Source organism: Salarias fasciatus, chromosome 13 (genome assembly GCF_902148845.1).
Source record: "Salarias fasciatus chromosome 13, fSalaFa1.1, whole genome shotgun sequence".
Lineage (NCBI taxonomy): Eukaryota > Metazoa > Chordata > Actinopteri > Blenniiformes > Blenniidae > Salarias > Salarias fasciatus.
In genome coordinates, this window is record NC_043757.1 from 29,045,440 (window position 1) to 29,063,656 (window position 18,217).

Below are 18,217 nucleotides of genomic sequence, written 5' to 3' on the forward strand. Positions count from 1 at the left end.
CTCTTGACCGAGTTGGTAAGCAGCTTACAGTCAAGTCGGCACCGACCAACTCAGCCACTTGAGAGCCCCCCCGCCCCCGCCCCCACCCCCGCAAGGCCGACTTGAATTGATGCCGACTTGACTGTAATCCACTCCACCATGTCTACAAACAGCTGCTTCACAACGAGATCCCACGACTGACTGCCACTCCCACTTCAGCAAACCAGAACTCCCTCTCTGCAGCCCTCTAAACCTCAGCCATGTCCCTGGATCCTGGTCTGCAGACCAGCTCAGCTTCTGGTCTCGTGCTGAGCTCAGGGTTTGGTCCATGTCTCCCATCCTGCAGCCTGCAGACCTGACAGGAGACCAGCAGGGGGTGCTACACACTGCCAATCCTCCGGCTCAGACTGCTGTGTGTGTGTGTGTGTGTGTGTGTGTGTGTGTGTGTGTGTGCAGACAGAGCAGAGGCAGCGGGGCACACTGCCTCTCCGGCTGGATGGTCTCTGCTCCTTCCTTCTTCAGCTCGCTGTGAGTAAACCGCCCCGGACGGCTGCTTGCTTCATGAAGGATGATCTAAGGAGTGCAGGTGCATGCTGGGTAGGGGGCGTTCAATGTTTACCAGGCTAAAATTGAGAAAACTCCGTTTAGCTGTCAGCACTGATGATTGGCAGAAGAGAGGTCCGTGGAGGACGACCTCCTGACTCGTGTGCCTGGTTTCTCCACAGACAGTCATTGTGGGGAGTTCGAACCGGGGGCCGTTCCTATGGTGTGCAGTGGAAGCCTGGCCATGGGCAACGGGTCGATCAAAGTCCCTCGAGCTGAGGACAACAACTGCCTGGCCTCCGTCCACACAGACGCAGCTGACGTGGACTCAGACGTGCTCAGGTTAGAGTCCGACCCGCCACAGCTGTGGACCGACGTGGAACAGGACCTTCCACTGCACGGTGCTCAGTATGCTCAATACCTTCTACTGCGGTCAGTATGGTCAATACTTTCTGTACTGCATTCGCTGTTTACTGGTGTGAGATCCTGAGCATCGAGAAATATCTCTGACCAGGTTTAGAGGAGTGAGGTGAGTCCAGGAAAGAGTCCTGTAGGGACCCTGGGACTGAAGGACTCGGGTCACATCAGGTGCTGTCCCGATTCAGTCCAGGAGGAAGTGATCCAGCTCAAAGCCTGTCCCAGAATATGCCTCCCGTCACGCTGGTGTCCTCCTAATGTTAGTGTGGGAGTGAAGGACTGGAGACCTGTCCAGGTGGAGCCTGTGATGGACTGGGGACCTGTCCAGGTGGACCCTGTGATGGACTGGGGACCTGTCCAGGTGGAGCCTGTGATGGACTGGAACTGTACAGTACAGAAGATGAATGAATGAATGAATGAATGAATGAATGAATGAATGAATGAATGAATGAATGAAGAACAGCTGCTGGTCCCAGACCAGCACTGGCTGGTTCCTGGGATGTGGGCTGAGTCTGAGCTGTGCTGTAAGGAGGTGGTCCTGCCCGGACTCGGCTCACCGTTCTTCCAGCTTGAGCGTCCTCCTCAGCCTGTTGGACGCCGGGCTGCCTCTCTGTTCTGTCAGTGAACTGACTGGTTCTTTGTTTTTTCTTTCAGTTTACGAGTCGCCCAGCTGGAAGCAGAGCTAACACGACGTGACCTCGAGTCTGAAGCCCAGCAGCTGCAGATCCAGCAGCTCCAGAAGGAACTGGCAACCAAGATCTCCCAGATCGACAAGCTCCAGGACGCCATCGGCTACAACGCCAAGCTGGGATGCTCCTCGCCGGGCGCCAGCGCTCGGCGCTTCAGCGCCATCGACCAGGGTCCCAGCCGCTTCCACAGGGTGGCCGTGGAGGTCCACCGCCGACTCAAAGCAAAGGAAGGCGTCTCGGCTGAACCCACATCAGAAAACTTCTGTGGAGGATCCAGAACATCCAACATCTGCATTGGAAAGGCCGTCCACAAGAGCTCTCAGTAGGCTTCACTCACACCCACACCCACACAGTGCAGCTTGCATAAGGTCCGGTCTGAAGCTCTGAACTGGGTTCTCACCCTTCCTGGACGGAAACTCCTTCAACTAGAGGCCTGGCGCTGGAGGGTTCTGCAGGATCTACCAGAGGCCTGGGAGCTGGAGGGTTCTGCAGGATCTACCAGAGGCCTGGGAGCTGGAGGGTTCTGCATGATCTACCAGAGTCCTGGGAGCTGGAGGGTTCTGCAGGATCTACCAGAGGCCTGGGAGCTGGAGGGTTCTGCATGATCTACCAGAGTCCTGGAGCTGGAGGGTTCTGCAGGATCTACCAGAGGCCTGGGAGCTGGAGGGTTCTGCATGATCTACCAGAGTCCTGGAGCTGGAGGGTTCTGCAGGATCTACCAGAGGCCTGGGAGCTGGAGGGTTCTGCATGATCTACCAGAGTCCTGGAGCTGGAGGGTTCTGCAGGATCTACCAGAGGCCTGGGAGCTGGAGGGTTCTGCAGGATCTAGCAGAGGCCTGGGAGCTGGAGGGTTCTGCAGGATCTACCAGAGGCCTGGGAGCTGGAGGGTTCTACAGGATCTAGCAGAGGCCTGGAGCTGGAGGGTTCTGCAGGATCTACCAGAGGCCTGGGAGCTGGAGGGTTCTGCAGGATCTAGCAGAGGCCTGGGAGCTGGAGGGTTCTGCAGGGTCTACCAGAGTCCTGGGAGCTGGAGGGTTCTGCAGGATCTAGCAGAGGCCTGGGAGCTGGAGGGTTCTACAGGATCTACCAGAGGCCTGGGAGCTGGAGGGTTCTGCAGGATCTACCAGAGGCCTGGGAGCTGGAGGGTTCTACAGGATCTAGCAGAGGCCTGGAGCTGGAGGGTTCTGCAGGATCTAGCAGAGGCCTGCTTGCTCAGCAGTCTCAGAGCCTCGGCTGTGGACAGCTCGCTGTGTTTCTTGGGCAGCTCCTTCTTAATCTTCAGACCTCTGTTCAGTTTGTCAGGAGGCTAATTTTTTTCTGTGCTTCCTTGATTTTTTTCCCTCTATCCTCGAGCCGAGACTCTGACTTCTGGCTGCTCATGCTGTTCATCTTGTAGCTAAAGCATCTGTAGGATGACTGACGCCGTACTGCAGACCAGCTGGTTGGTCTCGGTGATGTTCTGGGCAGCAGTATATATTTACTGTATGTAGTTACTGTTGCTGACTGGTGTCGATCCAGAGTGAGTTGAGTTTTAGTGAGTTGGTTTTGAGGCTGCTGAAGTCAAGTGGTTTCTTTCTGTTTCAAAACTCTACAGAAATCAAAAAACAGGAGTATTTTGTAAAATATTTGATCAGCATCAATCAACCAAAGCAAATATGTTCCCAGTCAGACAGTTTGATCCACAAACACACAATAATGAGCAAGAGGAGCTTTGTGTTCCACTCTGCACCTGACAGCATTCATTAGCATCTCTGGATAATAGAACAACATCGAGGGAACAAAAGAACACGAGACCTGGAGGAGGGTCCGAGGAGGGCTCCCCGTCATTACTGCTTCAATAGAGGAACCAGGAGGGCCCAGCGCTCAGCCAGGGGGCAGTGGATGGGCACATCTCCACTGTGTGATGTGGAAATGAGGGGACCACACACACACACACACACACACACACACACACACACACACACACACACACACACTCACACACACACTCACACTCTGCTGAATATATTCAAATGGATAATGTGGTTTAAACCCAGAACAACACGGGTACTGACAATATTCTTAATATCAATGGGATTACATTAATTATTTAAAAACAGTATTTTAATGGTCCTCTGCAAAAAAGAAAATATATATATTTAGAATTCATACATGAGAGAAGTAATGAATGATTTTCCAGGAAAACCAAGTAAAAGGGATGGAAAACTTTGTGTCCTCTCAGTGTGAGAGGTGTGGACACAGAATAGAATCACTGTTAACGGTGACCTGCGTTACACAGCTGCCTCATCCTCAACATGGGAAATAATGCAGACAATACTTTTCTTTGTCATGATATAGTATATATCTACCTGAGTAGGACCAGAACTGTGTCACAGCTGAAATATCACACTAATTTATATTATTTGCCATTGAAGTATTTTAGAAACAGGAAAAAAAATTACAGCAACTTTTGAACTTAATTACTTTAGAAATTCAAGATTCAAGATTCAAGATTCTTTATTTATCATCGATCAGTTTCCTGGCCAGCGAAATTCCAGCAGATCCACTATAATGCATAAAATTCATAAAAGTTCTACATTATAACAAGCAAAAAGACACGAGTGACAAAAAAAAAATTGACAATTAACAGAGTATTCGATGATGGGTAAGGAGGAGAGGGACTATATACAGAGTAATAAATAATGTCACATTGCACATAGGAAAAATAAATAGTTGGAAAATAAGATAGCAGGTATTGCACATGGTAATATGGGTGCATGGGTGGTGGTGTCAATGTTGCACGTGAGAAATGCTACACAGTGATGTGTGGAGGAGATGTTCATGCTGAGTTCAGGTTCTCATAGCCCAGAGGAAGAAGCTGTTTCTGAGCCTGTCTGTTCTGCTCTTGATGGATCTGAGCCTTCCTCCAGAGGGCAGCATGCAGAGCAGGTGGTGGAAATCCTTCATGATTGTCTTGGCTCTGGTAAGGCACCTGGAGTAGGAGATCGTGTCCGGGGGGGGGGGGCAGCAAATCTCTTCATATTAATTTCAAGTCACTGAAGCTACCTGATCCAAGTTACTGTGTGTTTGGAGAAATACTTAGCAAAGGGACTCTATGCACAACTTCACCACTTCCTGAACTTCAGGAGGCTCCTTGTTTCCTGTCTATCATGACAGGACGAGCTGATTAATGCAGGTGTGTCTGACCTCTGGAACAACTTCAGACACACCTGCATTAATCAGCTCATCCTATCACGAAAGACAGGAAACAAGGAGCCTCCTGAAGTTCAGGAAGTGGTTGAGTTGTGCATAGAGCCCCTTCACTACGGTGACGTTTTCTGCTAAAAAACATCTCCTGGTGCCACTGGGAGGCTGCGCACCGCCCTCGGAGGGTGGGGAACCCCAGCTGACGTCTGGGGGGGCAGTGGGCTGGGTCCGGTGCTGCACCACCAGGCGGTCCTCAAAGGCTCCACCGGGTGCTGGAGTGGGGTCTGGGCGGGACAGGAACTCAGGGCCATTTACCTGGCTCTCCAGCACTCGGCAGCAGGCGTCCAGGGTCGTCACTATAAGAACAGACAGCAAGGTGGCGGCGGCGTACGTCAACTGACGGAGGGGGGGCTGGGCTCCCTACGCCCTGCAGGCTGGTCGTGTGGGCAGGCACATGACTCCTGTCACTCAGAACCATGCACGTACCTGGACAGGTGAACCTGGGACTGAACCTCCTCTCCAAGAGTGGAACGACCCTGAAGTGGTTGAAGAGATCTAGCGTCTTTTCTTTCCCATAGGATAAGACCCCCACCCCACATGCCATGGCCCACCAATGGCCTTCAGGGTTGCTGCATCCCCCCATTCAGTCCTCTCCCCACCCTGCCGCTGAGGTTCAGGTGGAGGAGCTGAGGCGGATTCTGGTAGCTCCAATCTGGTCCCACATGATGTGGTTCTTCTGGATGGTGCCTCTGCTGAACAGGAGGCCACTGGAGCTCCTGGTCCACCAGGACCTTCTGACTCAAGCTCAAGGGCCCCAGTTCCATCCCTCTCCAGCAGGGGCTGAGGCTGTGGTCCTGGACGCTGTGAGGACTGACGGGTTGGGCATGGCACTAGCACAGTGGTGGTCAGACCATTCATGGTGCTCAAGCCCCGTCAGCAAGGGCAGTGTGTTCATATGGCTGGGCCCTCGTCGTGCCGCGATGCAGAGCAAACAGGCAGAACCCCTGACCTGAACGGCTCCAGAAGTGATCCGCCACCTGTGGGAGCTGCTTGAGGCAGGAAACCACCGTCCCCCCCTTGGAGCATGATGGCGGCTATCAAAGCCGCCTGTATCAGAGAACAGGGTGGCAGAGGGCAGCTGCAGCCTCGTCTCATGGTTCCTGGAAGGCGTGCCGACACTTTCCCCAGGCAGCAGGAGGCTGTCCCAGCATGGCCTCTACACCTGGGGCTGGAAGGGTTCAAAAGGTAAATCATCATCCCACTGTCAGGCAGCCAGGAGGCTCACAGGGTGCTGCATCCTGCCTGAGGTCCTCCCAGGGACCTCCTCTCTTTCACTCAAACCAGCCAGTGGTGATAGAAGCTCTCAGCCCTGCTCAGGAAGGGGACGGAGTTGTTTTGTTTTGTTTTGAATTATTTTTGCACATAATAATAATGGCCATTTTTTGGCAAGGTGGGATATAACCAGCAGTGACTTCTTGCTTCATCTTGCTTCGTCCCGTTCTTCCATGTAAACGACTCTGGTACATGTTGTGTTGTTCTATATTGTTTTTATCACTGAATGTTCTACCCTGTTCTCTTCGTTGATCCTTTTGTCTTTTGCATGTTCAACGTGAAGCTTGTACCACTACTGCTAGGTGTTCAGACTCCATGTGCAGACAGGACAGTGATGGAGCTGAGACTCTGTTTTCACGCCAGCACCAGGAAGCTCGTCAACGACGCCATCATGAACAACGACTTCCTGAAGAAGCTGGAGCCGCAGCACATGAGGGACATGGTGGACTGCATGTTTGAGAAGGTTTACCTGGAGGACGAGCTGGTGATCGAGGAGGGAGGCGCTGGGAACTTCCTGTACGTGCTGGCAGGTAGGATCACCAACTAGACTGAGCTGCTGATGTGTCAGGTTCATGGTCCGGAGGATGTCTGCTGGGCTGACAGAGCTGAAATGCTCCATGTGAGGAAGGGCTCTTGATTTCTGACCCTCTGTGTCGCTGACACACCGTGGAACCATCCAGACAGAGCCCGAGGCCTGACCCCTCTGTTCACTGAGCCATTCTCAGGGTCAGGGCCAGGAGACTTGAACTGTGAGGACGGTGACCCCCAGTCCAGCTCAGCTGGTCTTCTCTGGTCCTGCAGAGGGCCTGCTGGAGGTGGTCCAGAACGGGAAGCTGCTGGGAGAGATGCGTCCGGGCACGGCATTTGGAGAACTGGCCATTCTGTACAACTGCAGGAGAACGGCCACGGTCAGAGGTGAGCCACAGCAGAACCGGTCCACGAGCACGGTGCCGGACCGGCACAGCCCACCTGCAGGGCTGCTGAGGACTGCTGTCTGGCTTCCATTGCAGCTGTGCTGCAGTCACACATCTGGGCCCTGGACCGGCAGACCTTCCAGACCATCATGATGCAGACCACACAGGCCAGACACGACCAGCACTTCAGCTTCCTGCGCAGGTACGCTCAAGACCCGGTCCAACCAGGGCACGTGGAAGGATCAGGACAAGGACCAGGATCAGGATCAGGACCAGGATCAGTACTGGGATCAGGGTCAGGAACAGAAGCAAGACTCAGGACCAAGCTCAGGGTCAGCTACAGGATCGGTACCAGCACCAGGATCAGAACCAGGGTTGGGAACAGGATTAGGATCAAGGTCAGTGTTAGGATCAGGGTCGGATTCAGGATCCGGATCAAGGTCAGGTCCAGGATTAGGACCAGGGGGAGGATCAGGGTCAGATTCAGGATCAGCATCAAGGTCAGGTCCAGGATTAGGACCAGGGCAGAGGTTAGAAGAAGAAAGTGAAGCCAAGTGAAACCCAGGAGGATGTGAGGCAGGCGGCAGTGCCTTGCTCAGGGACTCCGTCTAAATGACATTCCTGTCATGGAGTTCCAGCAGTCAGGGTGTTCAGGATGCGCTCTGATGAGGAACCCTGGCCTGAAGACCCCGCCCCCCTTCAGCGGTCCTCATGAATCTATTACAGTGAATGCTTCACAGTAACACAAGCTCTTGTGCGTGTGTGTGTGTGTGTGTGTGTGTGTGTGTGTGTGTGTGTGCGTGTGTGTGTGTGTGTTTGAGTGTGTCTCTGCTCCGAGAGCTGCCGGAGGAGAAACTCTCGAAGATCGTGGACTGCCTGGAGGTGGTGAGTACTGCCGCTCTGGTCCGGAGCGGGGACCAGGACCAGCCGGTCTGAGAGCAGGATCCCTGCCTCTGCTCCCCTCAGGACTGTTTCCAGAAGGGGGAGTACATCATTCGAGAGGGAGAGGAGGGGAGCACGTTCTTCATCATCGCTAAAGGACAGGTACCACAGTCCCAACAGTGACTCATGCTGACTGGCTGCAGCCCTTTAAATCCTCCATCTGTGTGTGTGTGTGTGTGTGTGTGTGTGTGTGTGTGTGTGTGTGTGTGTGTGTGTGTGTGTGTGTGTGTGTGTGTGTGTGTGTGTGTGTGTGTGTGTGTGCGTCTCCAGGTCGTTGTCACTCAGAGCTCCGAGGGCCTGGCTGAGCCTCAGGAGATCAAGACGCTGGGAGTCGGGGACTACTTTGGAGAGAAAGCTCTGATCAGGTTGAGCAGCAGAACTTCTCAGACATGGGTCAGTGTCGGGTCTGGTCTGGTGGAGCGGACCCCTGGAGGGGGGCAGGGAGTCAGACTGCAGTGGTAGCCGTAGTGTGGAGTGAACTTCAACAGGAAATCACTTCAGTGGTGGGATGTGATCATCATATTAAACAGTTTGAGTTATTCACACAAGAACATTCCAGTGAGGAGAGAAATCCCACACGAGCACATTCCAGAAAGGACAATGAAGGAGGGTAAAATTAGGAGACATGTCAGGACAGACAACAGCTAACCGGCTGAGATCAGACAACAAGGTGTCAGTCAGTGATGATCAGACACAAATCCTGAAACTGCAGTGAGACGGCCGGGCAGTCAGGACAGAGACGCCTCAGGACACGGCAGACAGCCGACACATCAAACAAGAAGGACGGTCCTCCAGCAGTCTGGACAGGGACATGATGAGGATCTGACATTCAGACTGCATGTCCAACTTATTCTGAGTGTGTGTGTGTGTGTGTGTGTGTGTGTGTGTGTGTGTGTGTGTCCACAGCGACGACGTGCGCTCAGCTAACATCGTGTGCAGTGAGGACGACACACACTGCCTGGTGGTGGACAGAGAGTGAGTGACGGTCGCACAGCAGGGGGTGGAGGTTGTTTCATCCCTACTGACCACCAGAAGGCGCTGTTTAAAGCACTTCCCTTCGCCATACCAACATTGTCCCCTGTGACCCCTGGGTGACCCCAGGAAGGTTCTGGTTCTGGTGCTGCTTCCGGTTTGACTCTTCTTGTCTCCACTGTCACTGGTGAACCCGTTCCCCAGCTTACTGGCGCCGGTCTGTCAGCTCAGGCCCCCGGCTGGTCCCCCCCTGCTCAGGCCCCCGGCTGGTCCCCCCCTGCTCAGGCCCCCGGCTGGTCCCCCCCTGCTCAGGCCCCCAGTCCCCCCCCTGCTCAGGCCCCCAGTCCTCCCCCTGCTCAGGCCCCCAGTCCTCCCCCTGCTCAGGCCCCCGGCTGGCCCCCCTGCTCAGGCCCCCAGCTGTCCCCCCCCCGCTCAGGCCCCCAGTCCCCCCAGTCCCCCCCCCCCCAACCAGCTCAGACCCCCGGCTGGTCGCCCCCCTGCTCAGACCCCCAGCTGGTCGCCCCCCTGCTCAGGCCCCCGGCTGGTCCCCCCCCTGCTCCGGGGGCATGCAGGACCTCCTGCTGGGAGGCATGCTGAAGTCTCCCAGCAGGGGTCCCCCACCCTTGGGTGCACTACCACCTGACTGCCTCAGGATGGCGCTGGTGAGGCCCAGTGTGAACACCCCAGGGGGCGAGCGGTGCTGAAACTGATCTGGATCCGGCAGATCCTCACACCGTACCAGGACCACCTCCTGAACCTTTTCTCCCAGGCCGTGTGAAAGACCTTAGGCGCCTTTCCCCGGAGAGCCACGTGTTGGACTACAACCATCCAGCTGGACGTCGTACCTCCATGGTGCCTTGCCTTGCCATTCGCCATTCCCATCAGGCGGAGAACCGCCCACTACCACCGGGGGTGTTCTGCCGCTCCAGCAGAGCAGTGTCCGCCGTGGGCCGTCCTGAGGGGAGGAGCCTGGAGGACGAAGGGCCGCTGCCTCCTGGGAGACGCCGCCACCTTTTCTAGGTTGAACAGCCAGAAAGGGGCGTGGCCCTGGGCTCTGCAGAGGCCTCAGTGAGGCTGGCCTCTGGGATCCTCCTGACTAGCTGGTATTAGTCATTCAGTGCTTTCAGCGCCACCTTCTGGCGGTCAGGAGGGATGAAACAGCACAGCGTTCTATCTACAAACCGCCCAGAACACAATCAGTGAATTCCATTTCCTTCTTGTGTTCTTCGTTAAGTCCCGTGTCTCTCTGTGTGTTTGGAAAGCAGCTCTGTCCTTCCTTCTCTTCCTGATGGTTTTCCTGTCTCCAGTAACTTTAACCAGACGGTGGGAACCTTCGCGGAGCTGCAGGTGTATCTGAAGGAGTACGTGGCGGAGCTGTCCCGGAGCGACGAGCGGAGGAACGCTCTGTGAGTGACGGACCGCCGGCCTCCACACTCTGCTTCCTGCAGGCTGGTGAACGCTCTGGCTCTGTTTCAGGCCCCGCCCCCCTCAGACGGAGAGCGCAGAGGTCCAGGAGCTGAGCCGGCTCCGGTCCAGGATCGCTCTGCTGCCGGACCACCGGCCCTTCCAGGAGCTGGAGCTGGTGGCCACGCTGGGCGTCGGAGGCTTCGGGCGGGTGGAGCTGGTGAGTCAAACCTTCACCAGGTGCTGCAGTCTCCTCCGACGCCTCACATTCACCCATTCACCCATTCACACACTCACACTGCACTGGGAGCAGCTCTAGTTTACAGATTGCCACCAAGGTAGAACATGAGGCCGGGTCCACACACCGTCCACATGGACATCATCCTCGGTGGTTACGTCTCGTCACAGGTTTGCTGATGGTAAATACATTCATTCACTCATACATTCAGCAGCCCTCAAATTATTTTAACTTTCACACACACACACCAGTGGAGGTGGCCGCCCCCTCGGGAGCTCAGACCAGACCACCCACTGGGAGCGGGTCGGGGGTCCGTGCCTTGCTCACACATGTGGACAGACAGGGAGTTGAACCTTCCAGTTGAGAGGCAGCCACTTCCCCAACCGTACTGGGTTCAGGTTAATTACGTTTTTCTGTGAAAAGCTCTTTATAAAGAATCTGATTTGACATTGATTGGATATATGAGGAGAAAAACTTGACTGACATTGCTTTATGTCAATAGAAATGAGAAAGCGAGCAGTTCTGACTGGACGAGTCCTTCCATCCTCGTTGTAGGGGTCTCAGCAGGGTTTACCCCCCCGGCCGCTCGGCTGCTTTGCAGGTGAAGCTGAAGGATGAAGACGTGGCCTTCGCCCTGAAGTGCATCAAGAAGAAGCACGTGGTGGACACCCGGCAGCAGGAGCACGTCTACTCCGAGAAGAACATCCTCCAGCAGACCAACTGCCCGTTCATCATCAGGTGAGTCCACTGAGGCCAGGGCTCCGGGTTGGGGGGGCCTGCAGGAGGCTGTGGAACCCGCTGAGTCTGGCGCAGAGTGAAAAGCGAGCCGTCGGTCTGTTGGTTTAGAGCGGGGTTACTAGGGTCCTGCAGGGAGAATGCCGGAGCCCCCCCCCCCCCCCCCCCCTTCTTTCCACTGACAACAGCCAGAACAAAGCTGTGTGTGTGCAGTGCGCTGCTATTCACCACAGAAGTTCAGCCAGGCCGAGGCTTTCCTGCGAGCTGCTCAGCTGCTCGTCAGGCGGTGGAGGGAGGGGCCATCAGACTGCTGGCTGCCTCATGTCCATCTCACCACGCTTCGATGAGAGCGGTGGTTGTGATGACCTCTGGGGTCAGAGCACCGGCCGACGGCAGCCTCTGTTTTCCAGGTTGTTCCGGACGTTTCGCGATGACAGGTTTGTGTACATGCTGCTGGAGGCCTGCCTGGGCGGAGAGCTGTGGACGGTGCTGCGGGACATGTGAGTGTACGTCCTGTTTCTGGACCTGTCCAACATCCTGACTCACCACAGACAGCACAGTTACAGTTACAGTTACAGTTACAGGTGGAATCTCTGGATTACACCTGACATTATCACAGTGTGAGTTCCATCCATCCATCCATCCATTTTCCACCGTTTATCTGGGGCCGGGTCGCGGGGGCAGCAGTCTCAACAGAGATGCCCAGACTTCCTGTTCCCAGACTTCCTGTCCCAGACACTTCCTCCAGTTCCTCTGGGAGGATCCCAAGGCGTTCCCAGGCCAGCCGAGAGACATGGTCTCTCCAGAGTGTCCTGGTCTTCCCTGGGGTCTCCTGGTGGGACAAGCCCGGAACACCTCCCCAGGAAGGCGTCCTGGAGGCATCCTGAACACATGCCTGAACCTCCTCAGCTGGTCCTCTGGATGAAGAGGAGTAGCGGCTCTACTCTGAGCTCCTCCCTGGTGACGTAGCTTCTCCCCCTGTCTCTAAGGGAGTCCAGCCCCCCTACGGAGGAAGCTCGTTTCAGCCGCTTGTTATCGGGTCCTTTCGGTCATGACCCAAAACTCATGACCATAGATGAGGGTGGGAACGTAGACTGACCGGTAAATCGAGAGCTTCTCCTTTCGGCTCAGCTCCTTCTTCACCACAATGGACCGATGCGACTGCATCACTGCAGCCGCTGCACCGATCCGCCTGTCAATCTCACCTCCATCCGTCCCCCACTGTGATCAAGACCCCAAGATACTTAAACTCCTCCACTTGGGCCAGAGTCTCTCCACCGACCTGGAGGGGGCAGCCACCTTGTTCCAGTCGAGGACCATGGCCTCGGATTTGGAGGTGCTGATCCTCATCCCTGTCGCTTCACACTCGGCTGCGAACCGCCGAGTCACAGTGTGAGCAGTTCATGCATGAAAACATGAAAACAAACCGTGTTCTGGCCCTTCCTGGGCCGGATCTCCTTCAAGCTGGGGTCCTCTAAGAGTTGGAGGGTTCTGCAGGATCTACCAGTGTCCTGGGAGCTGGAGGGTTCTGCAGGATCTACCAGAGTCCTGGGACCTGGAGGGCTCTGCAGGATCTATTGCTTCATCCATAACACCTGCTGCAGGGTTGGAAAACAACAGATGCCTTGCATCCTATCTCCAGACACTGTTTACAAGAAGGAAAATCATGAAGCAGGAGAAGAAGAGGAAGAAAACTTCCTTTGCAGCCAAACCGACATTTCCTTCAACATCGTAGCTGATTTTGGCTAATCAAGGAAACGTTCTCAGGACAGACTACAGCTCGCTAATCTCCACCACTGTTTCTGTTTTTCTACACACTTATTATTTTTTATATATTTGCACAAAGTTTCAAACTTACACTCCCTTGTTTTACTAAGGAAGTGCAGGTTTGAACCTGCACTTCCTTAGTGAAACGATTCCTGAAGGTTTCCTGAAGGTTTCCTGAATGTTTCCTGAATGTTTCCTGAAGGTTTCCTGAATGTTTCCTGAATGTTTCCTGAATGTTTCCCGAAGGAAGTTTGTCTTCCCGGCTCTTCTCCCTCTCCAGGAGCTTTTTCGACGAGCCGTCTGCCAGGTTCTGCATCGGCTGTGTCCTGGAGGCCTTCGACTATCTGCACACCATGGGGGTCGTGTATCGAGACCTGAAGCCAGAGAACCTCCTGCTGGACGCTGAGGGCTATGTGAAGATGGTACGTTCTGCCAGGAGAGAGCCTCGGGCCTCGTTCTGCTTCGCTTTCACATTTTCTCTCATTTCTCAGGCAGACTTTGGCTTTGCCAAAAAGATTGGGCTTGGAAAGAAGACCTGGACGTTTTGTGGGACTCCGGAGTACGTGGCCCCAGAGGTCATCATGAACAAGGGCCATGACTTTGGAGCCGACTGCTGGTCTTTGGGAATCCTCATATTTGAACTTCTCACTGGGAAGTAAGACGTTGATTTTAGCTGTGCGGAATGTGAGAGCGTCACAGCCTTTTATTGCTGCTGATCCACTCATCAGTGTATCAGTTCACCTGTGTGTGTTTTCCATCTTCCACTGAAGTGTACGAACCGTACAGCCAATGACTGACTGTCAATACGGAGCAGTGAGTTATCTTTACATGGAGTTTAGTTTTTACTAAGTCAGAAGTCCTGCAGCATTTCTTCTGGACTTTAGAGAAGTCTGATGTCAGGCTGAAAGCAGAAAGTCAGGTTATTTATCAAACGAGGAGGAGCTGCTGAGCTTCCTCTGCTTCCTCTGGTCTCAGAGCGATGATCAGTTTATGAAGTTTGAAAATGGAAAGTATCTTGCTCCTGCACTGTCAGCCGTCTCCTCCGGTCCAGGTCTGAGCTGACAGACGTCTGTCCTCTCTGCAGCCCGCCGTTCTCTGGAGCAGACCCCATAAAGATCTACACTATGGTCCTCCATGGCATGGACAAGGTGGACTTTCCCAAGAAGATCGGCAAGCGTCCAGAAGACCTGATCAGAAGGCTGTGCAGGTACAGAGGTGGCCAGGACACACAGGGGGTGAAAACAGACTGGGACAGCCTGGAGCTGAGCAGGGAGACACACTAACTGTCCCCTGTCCTCCGAGGCTGAACCCGGTGGACAGGCTGGGCAACAAGAAGAACGGCATCATCGACATCAAGAAGCACAAGTAGGTCCTGAACGGGGGGGGGGGGTGTAACAGGACCTGTGGATTGTTCTGGAGGTTCCGGGTGTGACGGGGGGTGTGTCTGTGTTTCAGGTGGTTCCAGGGCTTCAACTGGGAGGGTTTGAGACGCCACAAGCTGCAGTCTCCACTGAGGAGGCAGGTGAGAGCACATCTGGACAGTCTGCCCACCACACATCTGGCCAGTCAGCCCACCGCACATCTGGACAGTCAGCCCACTGTACATCACATCTGGACAGTCAATCCACATCACATCTGGACAGTCAGTCCACTGTACATCACATCTGGACAGTCAGCCCACCGCACACCTGGACAGCTAGTCCAGATGTGCGAGTCACTTCTACAAGCTGCTGGTCCACAACCTGGTCCTCCACAGAGTGGACCACAGATACAGCTACCTGCTGCCTTTCTGTCCCTCTGTGTCAAACTGAGGACAACGCTTATCTTGTTATATCAAATACGTGGAGCGGTTCCCGCAGTAGCTCCGCCCCTTCCACTCAGTAGCCAATAGGGTGTCATCAGACGGTGACGAGAGCGGTCTCAGAGGAGTGGTCCTAACGATGAGTCCTGTGGTTGTTTCTGCAGCTGCAGGGAGCGACGGACCACAGCCACTTCGACGTCTTCCCCCCCGACGAAGAGCAGCCTCCGGAGGAGCTGTCCGGCTGGGACCGGGACTTCTGACCCCCGTCTCCCCCCAGGACCGGGACTTCTGACCCCCGTCTCCCCCCAGGACCGGGACTTCTGACCCCCGTCTCTCCCCAGGGACGCCCACCTCCTCACTGCTGATCTGCAAAGCAGACACTGCAACGTTCCTCCACCTGCTCCACCTCCTCCACCTGCTCCACCTCCTCCACCTCCTCTACCTGCTTCCTCTCCTCCACCTCCTCTACCTGCTCCATCTCCTCCACCTCCTCCACCTGCTCCACCTCCTCTACCTGCTCCACCTCCTCCACCTGCTCCACCTCCTCTACCTGCTTCCTCTCCTCCACCTCCTCCACCTGCTCCACCTGCTTCCTCTCCACTTTATGCAGATGATTCATGTTTTATAATCTTTTATTTGTTTAAATCTCTGAATGGCCTGGCCCCGCCCTCCCTCTCTGAGATGCTCCGCCCCTACACTCCTGGAGGTACCCAGGTCCAGATGGAGGCTCGGGTCAGCTGACCAGCCGGTCCTGGAGGTTCCTGGGTCCAGACCTCCAGGACTCCATCCAGACCTCCCATTTTATTGTTCTGATTTTTTTTCATTGTATTTATTTTTGTTTTTTCCTTTTCTTACCCATGCAACTTTGTTGCCACAATGGTTGTTTGAAAGTGCTTTATAAATAAAGCTGAGTCGAAAAACTGCATCAGATGAGTGTTATATTTCCAGAGTGGAGGAGGCGGGAGGTTTCCAGAAAGATTCCCAGGATGAGGCCCACAGGGCCAGAGGCTCAGAGGGACTGGAGCTCTGAGTTCCAGAGGAGACCAGGCCCTGTTTCCACCTGGCTTTCGGATGCGTCTCTGGTGATGCAGGGTCCACATGTAGATGTGTCAGTGATTGGTCAGGGGGCTTCTGAGCTGTAACAGTGGCTGAGACTTGTTTGCTGGACATGCTCTCAACTACTGATGGAGTATACTGTTGCAATCTCGTGGCTGTATCTCCGATGGCTTCAGTGTAGCACGCTCTTTTTCGGACCATGTCCTCCTGCCTTCTACTTTTTCACTGTGTCTGGACAAACTTTCTTCTCTCTCATGTTTCCTTTTGTGTTGCTTGGACCAATTCTTTGGTACCGTTTGTGAACAAGTGGCAGTGTACGTGCCATGACAATTGTCCTCATAGGAAGCGATGTCTTCAACTGTCATCACAATATCACGCTCGACTTCTAGATGCTTCCACTGCATTTAACCCATCCTTTGAAGCTGCATCCACCGTGCCGCCGTCAGCTCCATACAGTGCCAGCATTTGGCCCAGAATATATTGTCCACTTGGTAACTTGGCTTTTGGCACATTCTCATCTTGGATGCTGTACAAGCAGTCCAGGAGACTTTTCTTGGGGTCAGAACTTCTAGTTTTCAACATTGTTGACATGATTCTGCAAAGAAAGCATACAACTAAGCATCTGCACTTCAAGCAACTATACCTAAAATAAATGCGATTGCAAACCCTACATCCGTGTTTCATGTATGAAATGGTCAAAACAGAAAAAGTGAACAGTTATAAACATTAAACACACTATTCGGCACTGTTGTGTTATGTCTGGAGTCCTTTTATTGAGTAGATATGCCTGCAGTGTCTGTTATTTGTCAATCTGAGCACCAAAATCATAGGAAAATCTTGACTTTCCCTGTAAAACTGGGGTTTGTGCTGCATTACCTTGACTAATATCACAAGACCTGGACCTTCAACTCACTTTAAAATATCATAAATGGAATCAGCACTCCAAAAAACCCAATCAATCAATTTTGAAGTCAAAACTAAATATATTGTTGGATTGCATAACGGACTCGGTATGTGAAAAGTGCCCTTTTTGACAGTATCCCAAACAAATGAAAAGAACCAACCGAAATGCCAAACTGAGACAACTTTACTTGCTTGTTTCTGTATCAGGAGGGTATTTGGCCTATGAAACCACGTGTTCTGAGGGGGACCCAGATTAGCCCACCCCTACTAAAAACACTCGTCTATCCAGCTGCAGTGAAGAGCTATACTCACCATTATTCTTAAAGGTGCTGTAGGCAGGATTCCGCATCTCCGCCATCTTGCTTAGGGTTACCTAAGCAAATGGCGATTTGACCCATCTAAGATGGCGATTTGAAACCCAGCACAGCCAATCCTGTCCTGTTTTCTCTGACATCACGCCCTTATGCAAGTTAAGCCCCTCCCACAAGAACGTGCGACGAACGCCCCTCGACCAATCACGGTTAGAGCCTCAGGGGCTCTTCTGATTGGTCAAAGATACCTGGAGCTGTCCAGATTCCTTTTCAGCTCAGAACAGAGACAGATGGGAACGCTGCGCCCTCGCGGTAGAGCAGTGATGCTACACTCCTAAAGGATTATCAATGGATACTCTAACATTTAATCCAAAGAAAACACAGAAAAATTAGCATTGACTAGCAAAATCCTGCCTACAGCAGCTTTAATGTTTACTTTCAAATGAAGCAATCCTAGTGCTAATGTACATGTTTTAGAAATGTATTTTTATGTATTTATTAATAATATTAAACATTTAAATGTATTCATTTATTTCTTTTTGTGCTGCTTGGCTCATTATTTTCACATTACCAAAAAGTTTTGGCTCAAGACTGTGTATAAGTGCACATTTAAATAAACATGTTTGACATAGTTCATGTTGCAATTGTTGTTTGTTTGTTTGTTTGTTTGTTTGTTTGTTTGTTTGTTTGTTCTGCTTCAGTTTTCTCAGACTCAGTACCGGAGTGAAAGGAGGTCTGCCTGGACCGGTCTGCTGCTTGTGCTCTGTTTGCTTGTCTCTTAAAGGTGCCTTAAGGAGTTTGCACGTTTTATGTGAAACAGCGCCCCCTGCAGGCCTTGGGCGTAATGCAGCTTAGTGAAAAACTCGTCCCTGTGGCTCCCGTGCACGGAAGAGGGGGACTCCGTCTTCGCTTGTTTAGTAGCGCTCAAGTAAGATTTAAGTGTCTTCTCCCTGGTGGAGTCTGTGTGGAGCTGCAGTGCTAGAAGCCAGTCTGTTCTGACTTTCTGGAAGATCCTGCTCAGTTGTTGC

General features: G+C 53.3%; 1 protein-coding gene across 1 annotated transcript; it reads left to right on the plus strand.

Annotated features, from left to right (window-relative positions):
- Positions 1-719: 719 nt before the first annotated feature.
- On the plus strand, positions 720-15,436 carry prkg2l (protein kinase cGMP-dependent 2, like). The gene is made up of 19 exons (XM_030106411.1): positions 720-864; positions 1,594-1,950; positions 6,510-6,676; positions 6,948-7,061; positions 7,157-7,262; positions 7,882-7,945; positions 8,027-8,104; positions 8,273-8,367; positions 8,909-8,977; positions 10,282-10,380; positions 10,451-10,598; positions 11,218-11,354; positions 11,762-11,851; positions 13,399-13,540; positions 13,610-13,773; positions 14,203-14,325; positions 14,421-14,483; positions 14,574-14,640; positions 15,084-15,436. Exons 1-19 carry the CDS (start codon positions 743-745, stop codon positions 15,177-15,179), a joined length of 2,301 nt encoding a protein of 766 aa, XP_029962271.1. The 5' UTR covers positions 720-742; the 3' UTR covers positions 15,180-15,436.
- Positions 15,437-18,217: the final 2,781 nt, after the last annotated feature.